Below are 8356 nucleotides of genomic sequence, written 5' to 3'. Positions count from 1 at the left end.
GCGGAACAGGTGAGGGGACAGGTGACTGTGTGGCGACACGGTGAGGGGACAGGTACGTGTGGGACAGGTGAGGGGACAGGTAAGGGACAGTGAGGGTGGTACACGGTTGAAGGGGACAGTACGTGTGGGACAGGTGATGGGACAGGTACGTGTTGGGACAGGTGAGGGACAGGTACGTGTTGGACGGAACAGGTACGTGGACAGGAGGGACAGGTACGTGTGGTGGGACACACGTGTGGGCAGGTAGGGGACAGGTAGTGTGGGACAAGTGAGGGGACAGGTACGGGTAGGGCAGGTGAGGGACAGGTACGGGTGGGACAGGTGAGGGGACAAAGGTACGGCGTGGGACAGGTGAGGACAGGTGAGGGAGCAGAGTAAGGGGACGGTGAGGGACAGGCACGTGTGGGACAGGTGAGGGGAAGGTACGGGTGGGACAGGTGAGGGGACAGGTACGGATGGGACAGGTGAGGGGACAGGTACGGGTGGGACAGGTGAGGGGACAGGTGAGGGGACAGGTAAGGGGACCGGTGAGGGGACAGGCACGTGTGGGACAGGTGAGGGGAAGGTACGGGTGGGACAGGTGAGGGGACAGGTACGGGTTGGACAGGTGAGGGACAGGTGAGGGGACAGGTAAGGGGACCGGTGAGGGGACAGCACGTTGTGGGACAGGTGAGGGAAGGTACGGGTGGGACAGGTGAGGGGACAGGTACGGGTTGGACAAGTGAAGAGACAGGTAATGGCACTATCATATATAGGCGAGTAGCCGAAGGTGTTCACGCTGTGTGTGGCAGATGATTTTCGTGTCAGCGCTGGACTCGATCTTGCTTTCTCTATTTCTTTGTTATCTTTCCTCCTCTCTCTCTCTCGTCCGTCGCTCTCTCCTTTCAAGGGCCGGAACACACTAGGCGATTTTATCGGGCGACTCAGTCGGGCGACTCAATCGCCGGTGAAATCGCTTAATGTGTCCAGTCAGTCGCCGCCGATTTAGTCGCCCGATTCAATTCGCATACGATCAAACGTTTTGTATTATCGGGCGCGATTATTCAGTCGCGCCGACTTAATCGCTAGTGTGTTCCGGGTCGGCGAAGAGTCGCGCGATTGCTACAAATTCATCAGCCCAATCAAACGGTGCCATTTTCAATCATGTGACTATCATCTAGGCGGCCTGCGAGTCCGTTTAGTGTTGCCAGCGGGAGAAAAATCGCCCGGATAATCGCGCTGAATTATCGCCTAGTGTGTCCACTCCAGTGCCGACTCATTACCGCGCGGCGACTATGCGGGCGATAAAAGCTCGCCCGAATTAGATAGAGCATCTAAAAATCGCCTAGTGTGTCCGGCCCTTAAGGCTTATCTTCACTTTTCTCGTGTGTCTCTCGCTCTCCTCATCCGCTTTTTACTATCTTTTCTCTCAACCTTTTCCTTTTTTTTTCTTTTATCCCTCTTCAGCACCTCCGTCGCCTTCTCCTCTCGCTCTCGCTCTCGGCTCTCGCGCGCGCAGTTCGTTCTCACGCCCTCTCTCGCGCGCTCTCTCTTCGTTTCTCTCTCTCTCGCGCGCTATCACTTTCTCTCTCTCTCTCCTCTCTCTTTCTATAATTCTATCTTCCCTCTCCCTTTCCGCATGCGCTCGTCTTCGCACTCATACTCTCTCGACCCCCTCTCTGATCTCCCCCTCTCTGATCCACGCTCTCTTAACGACAGTTTTGCAGCTATACGACGGAACAAGTGACTTTTTGTGTCTATATAGCAATGACGATAACTAGGATGATTTTGTCGTTTGGCCTTTGTCACTCTTTCACCAGTCACATGCAGTTGACGCGTCCCCTGGTTGTCAAGCGCATCGAACGGCTCAGCCTTAATTATGTCACACCGCCTCCATACTGAGTTGAGTGACCAGCTTGATGACGGTTGATTCATTCAAGGAATTTGCATAATACATAATCATTACAGAACTCAATTATATAAGTGTAATATAATAACAATGCAGTAAATCTATCAGGAACTCATTTCAGCGAATCTCACGCGGAGCGGAGAACAACCGTAACACATGCACCAACTCCATATAATATATATATATTATATATATATATATATATATATATATATATAATATATATATATATCAGGAGTAGATAATAGGAATAATTACACACAATGTGTGCCTGTGCGCGCGCGTGTGTGTCCGTACGTGCGTGCGTGCGTGCGTGCGTATACGTGCGGTACGCGGTGTGTGTGTGTCATATCACCAGTAACTTGTCACTAGGCTTGCGTGGTGGAATGGGGGCGTGCGCCTGCGTGCCGCAACCCGCCGCTGACAAGACGTGTGCCGCCGTATATCACTCGTCGCCAGTGGGCGGTAGTTGCTGCTTACGACTTACAGGCCCGCCGTGGTGACTGCACTGCCCCACTGGCATGATAACATGACCACGACGATATTCAGGGTGCCGAAGTGAGTTCTATACACACCTGTAGGTGGTAGGGTAAATAGGGGCAAAGTTTCAGACACCTTGCCAATAATGGCGGTTGATGCTAGTGTGGGGTTTTTTCTTTCGGTATTGAGTGGCGTACGACACAACACGCTTTTATGATCGCTCAATCCAGAAGACGAAGCGTGAGATTTTTTGTCCCGCGACGGCGGGCGATGACGAGGGAAACAGAGGTGCGACATTGTTGCTCGCCATGTACTAAAATCATTCATCGAGTTGCTGATATAATTTGCTTCTGGACAACGGCGTTGCTTGCTTGCATCGTTACTGTTGCGCCGTTCCTGTAAGCGTGAGATGTGTTCCTGGACATAGTGTTCAACACCGTCGGAATGTATGAACAGCACGACTCACGCACGCCCGCACACACTGGCCTACGCTACGCCCCCCCACACAACCACACACACTAGACGCACGCAATGCCACCACACACACTCACGGTCACGTACCGCGAGTCTACACACTGCACGTAGTACGCAAACAATTCGCTGGTTTATGGGCCAGACGTACGTATTCCGAGTAGCGCGGACGGGCTCACGCATGACTCTCTCATCTCATATGTCCATCGAATCGCCCCCATGATAGAGCCGCTCGCAAAAAATCATGTTCGCTTCCGCCATTGAAGACAGACATAGACAAATCCCATACGCTTAGATCGGCTATCATATACACATCCTACTAGCGCAAGAGAAAAGTCATCCAGCGGACAAACAAATCACGTGTTGAAATATCATAGCAGTCGAAGTGTGCCCTCACCAATAGGAAAAATCCACACAACACCAAAGGAAAAGAACCACCTTCACCAAAGGAAACAGATGGAGAGAGAGGACGGAGGAGGAGGATGGCAGCGAGGCAGGAGGAGAGGAGGAGGGGCGAGGAGGAAAAGCGGGCCAAGGCGCTAGTCCATTTTATCGCCACACTCCGTCAGCGATAACCCGCGCAACAGATGTTCGAGTGAGATGTAGAACAGTTATCGACGCACGCTCCTGTACAAAGTGAGCATCGAACATGACGCGCGAACAAAGCAACAAAGCACAGCGAAGTTTATAAAACGACAAAAGAAGACGACAACGACTATACATGCGGGAATCATAGACGGAACTGTCGGAATTCAGTAGGCTAGGGCAATCAACTGTTACACACAAATCTACAGTAACAATTACAAAACGCCTACGATCATTGCTTTTAATGACATATTGTCATTGTATTAAAGGTATTCTAGCCCACTTTATTCCGCCATGTTTAGTGACATATTTTCTAAGAGGAGTAGACATATTATATTTACACACGCGTGACTCACACTCAGTCCATACCATTTGCTACTATGACATGTTACTTTTTATTATCTATCACTACTTGCTTATTTGTCATTGTGCAAATGTCATGGCGACACGGGGAACACGTCCCCCAATTTCGAAGGGTGGAGACACAATATCAAATGTCCCCCCATGTTTTGAATATGTGCTTCTGCATAAATATAAGCCCTTCTATAAATATTTATTATTTTGTGCTTGATCTCCACTAAATGAAAAAAATATAAAGTATAAAAAATGACTCCCGATGATAGCCTAAACTGAATACGGAACCGCCGACCGTATACTTCTGCTAGTGGCCTAAGTAGGGGAATATTGAAAAGATTTGCTAGTCTCGAGTTCCAGAATCTTGTCACTCCATATCCGATCCTACAAGCATGCACATGGATTTAACGTAGACTTGTAATATGTTAGGCTAGTATTGCGCGCGTCCCTGCTCTCCATCAGGCTATTGATATCTGTTGTTAGATCTTTTTTTTTTTTTTTATGAAAATGCATTTAGTATGGTCAGGGGGTATCTCAGCATCGATTTCTGTAATAAATTATTATCAGTGGACCTGTGTTTATAATAAGGAGAGCGCCCTATCCTGTAAGGTGCAAAACTGCTTCTTCATCCTCGCTCGCCCTTCCCCTGGTCTCTCGTGTCCCACGCTCAGTCTCTTTCTTCTTACACCGCTCTCAGCTATTTTCCCTACCGCCTTCTTTCCGTCTCCCACCCCTCTCTCCTTCGGCAAGCTATATTACGTACTTTTATTTAAGCCGTACTGAAAGCCTGAAACGGTGCTCGCGCATGCGCAATATCTCCCGAAAAGAATAATATTTTGCAAACGTTATGAATTTAAAATGAAGAGGGGTCATCCTAGCATAGATATATGTGATAACATTTTATCAGTAGACCTCACTTCAGAAATAGAAAGCAGCCCTTTCATGAAAGGTCCCCACTGTATATACCAGTCAGTACATAACCTTACTGCGTTACTGTTTTAACGCATGCGCACTATCTCACCAAAGGAGTTATATTTTGTAATGAAAACGCATTTAATATGGTCAGGGGATATCTCAACATAGGTTTCTGTAATAAATTCTTATCAGTAGACCTGTGTTTATAGTTAGGAGAGCGCTCTAGCCTGTAGGGTGCAATACCCCTACTTCACCCCCGCCCGCCCTTTCCCTTGTCTTCCATGTCGCACGCTCAGCCTCCTTCTTCTACCGCCCCTCGACTGTTTTCCCTGCCACCTTCCCTAAATTTCCCACCCCTCTCTCCCTCAGCAAGCTATATTTACGTACTTTACCATTGGCCGTACTGCACGTCTGAAACGGTGCACGCGCATGCGCAATATCTCCCGAGAAGACTAATATTTTGCAAAAATTATGAATTTAAAATGAAGAGGGGTTATCCTAGCATAGATCTATATAATAAAATTTTATCAGTAGACCTCACTTCAGAAATAGGAAGCAGACCTTGCATGTAAGATCCCCGCTGCATATACCAGTTAGTGAATACGTTGCTGTTTTAGCGCATGCGCAATATCTCACCAGAGGAGTTTTATTTGGTGATGAAAATGCATTTAGTATGGTCAGGGGGTATCTCAGCATCGATTTCTGTAATAAATTCTTATCAGCGGACCTGTGTTTATAATAAGGAGAGCGCTCTATCCTGTAAGGTGCAAAACTGCTTCTTCATCTTCGCTCGCCCTTCCCCTGGTCTCTCGTGTCCCACGCTCAGTCTCTTTCTTCTTCCACCGCCCTCAGCTATTTTCCCTACCGCCTTCCTTCCGTTTCCCACCCCTCTCTCCCTCGGCAAGCTATATTACGTACTTTTATTTAAGCCGTACTGAAAGCCTGAAACGGTGCTCGCGCATGCGCAATATCTCCCGAGAATAATAATATTTTGCAAACATGAATTTAAAATGAAGAGGGGTCATCCTAGCATAGATATATGTGATAACATTTTATCAGTAGACCTCACTTCAGAAATAGAAAGCAGCCCTTTCATGAAAGGTCCCCACTGTATATAAGGATCGATAGCAGCTAGTTGGGAGATTAGAACACGTTCTAATTCGGCAATTCCGCAATTCGCCAATTCAAAGTTGGCAGTGTAAACCCATCTTTATGTGCGTATACATTACTAGCAAGATATTCGAACTCATAGAGTAAATCGCAAAAAAAACATCATTGTTTTTAAAATCAACAAAATTTATATTCATAGGTACAGATGACAATAAACAAATGACAATGACATTTCTATAAGTTCATTCGAGTTGCACACAAAAAAGTCTACCGACTAAGTTCATCTCACAAACTGCCTGCATACACCTCGGTAGCTCTATGAATGTAGCCGCTCTACCAGTCTACAGCTCCTGCAGCGGGAGTGAATGGACTACACGAGTAGAGCGTACGTCCGGCTAGACATACACAGCGGTGGTGTTAGAAACAATGACGGCATCACAACTGAACTATCGCCCGAACGAGGTAACACGTCGCTAGTAGTTGCTAGCATAGTTATCTATTAGACACACTAATGTAACCCAATACAAGAGTAGTGTAATCCTACTCTTGTGTTGGGTTAAATTTTTGTAACTAAGATATCTGTTTATATATATATAGTAGATATCCCTGGTTGCTAGGTCAGTGCATAGGTGTGACAGTGCAAACTTATCATTTTGTAAATATCAATAATTTCGCACTGAAGTTAGTTTGCACTATTTAACTGAAGTATCTGGTAAGAGCAAGTTGACTCAACTTGAGTATTGTTGCTAGGTCATTCCAGCTAGACCAGTTCGTATGTGGTCTCAATGTGTGCATGCTAAGTCATTGATCCTATGACACTTCATTGCTAAGAACTGTCTTTTATGATGCACTATCACAACAATGATTGGCTAGAGCTGCCCATCAATCATGCCACGTGGATAGGCCAAATCCATTCATGGCAACACTTCACAACCAATCGGAAGCAGTCAAACCAGTGTCCAATTCTAGTGTCCATTATAGACAGGTGTCCATTCTATAAAGGTGGCTTCACTGCATAACTGGCACTAAAGGGAAATGCCACAAGTGTCTTTTCTAGACAGGTGTTTGTTCTATAGAGGTGACTTTAGTGTAAAACTATTAACTACCAATGAAAAAGTGCAAAACTTTCAACGAAAATGCAAAACGTGTCCTTTGTAAACAGGTGTCTGTTCTATAGAGGTGACCACTAACACAGGCTTTCTAGATCACAAACATGCACTCACTCGTGATGATCTACAAGAAATTAGAAATCGTGACGAAAGAAATACTCCACAGCCAATGATTGTTTACAATTCCACGGTATTATACAGGTGACAGTGACACCGATAAAAAATATCCACATCTTTGGCAGACGACAAATTGTCAATATTTTGACACCTACTGCTCACAGCGATGGAGCTTCTTGCCTTACCAGCAAACGATATAATTAGGAGAAAGATGCAAAATGCATTGTATCCCTATAATGATCACATCCCCGATATCATACTAGACTCAAAAGATTGTTGCCTGTACCACAAGTGACTACAGCAGCCAATTGTGTTAACTAACAAAAACCTCACCAGACAAAATACGTTTCGATACACGCTAGTGGGTTTGATATCAAAGAATGAAATACCCGAGTAGTAAAATTTACACGAATTACCCAATCGACTAATAATTCAGGTCACTCGATTTTCGGGCTGCTCGAAATAGAAATCACTTCACTATAATTACGTTAAACCAACAGTTGGGCACCACACAGAACTACCGCAGCGATCGCACTCACTAGCTAAAGTGGAATGAGATAATTTCTCATGCTCCGAAAACGAGAACGTCAAATCTCTTTGGAAATTGTCGAATCACAGATTTTATTGCAAGGTGCGCACGTGAACCTGCGGGTGAAACAGTCGATAGGATATCTGCGTTGCTCTCCCTCGTATTATACCGGCGATCTTACTGAGTCTTCTTCATGCGTTTCTTCCTCTGGAACGGTCCAAGCTTTGCCTTTCGTTGCTTGTACATATGCTGAACTAGGAACCAGCATGCTGGTAACACACAAGGAAAGACACGAGATGAATTAATACTGGCAGACGTGAATGTATGTATACCTTCCGACTGACAAAATGGTTGATGACATTAAGAATACCATCGCAAAAAAGCACGAAATTTTAGGTAAAGACAGAAGAACCAATCAGAGTTTGTTAGGCACTCTGCACACACAAATCAACGGCTAAGAGGCACGAACTGTGAATTTTCAGCATCGCCCTGACGCAACTAGCTCACCATATTGCGTTTTGACTCCCCTAGTGGCCTAAAACCAAACACTCCCTCACGACTCTTCTCCCAACTTAAAAGTCAAACCCGTATGGGTTGCTCAAAGAAAACCACAGAATCATCCTTTATAGACATATGTAAGTTATATATATCAGGGTTCTCCCCACGTTGCGCAAACGGGGCGCGCCCGCCCCGTTTGGAAAATCTCCCCCCCCGTTTGAATCGTTGCGCCCCGTTTAAATTACCTCCGCCCCGTTTGGAAAATTCCACCCCCGTTTGAATCGTTGCGCCCCGTTTAAA

At 46.1% G+C, this 8356-nt stretch overlaps 1 protein-coding gene across 2 annotated transcripts in view; it reads right to left on the bottom strand.

Annotated features, from left to right (window-relative positions):
* Positions 1–5968: 5968 nt before the first annotated feature.
* The window catches only part of LOC106816183 (very-long-chain (3R)-3-hydroxyacyl-CoA dehydratase-like), a 17256-nt gene continuing 14868 nt past the window's right edge, over positions 5969–8356 (bottom strand). For both annotated transcript variants that reach the window (XM_014820743.1, XM_014820744.1), the window contains exon 10: positions 5969–7827. In XM_014820743.1, coding sequence (XP_014676229.1) covers positions 7736–7827 — 92 coding nt within the window. In that variant the 3' untranslated portion in view covers positions 5969–7735. The remainder of the gene's footprint in view (positions 7828–8356) is intronic.

This window comes from Priapulus caudatus, unplaced genomic scaffold (genome assembly GCF_000485595.1).
Source record: "Priapulus caudatus unplaced genomic scaffold, Priapulus_caudatus-5.0.1 Scaffold1306, whole genome shotgun sequence".
NCBI lineage: Eukaryota > Metazoa > Priapulida > Priapulimorpha > Priapulimorphida > Priapulidae > Priapulus > Priapulus caudatus.
This window is presented reverse-complemented; position numbering and strand designations above follow the sequence as displayed.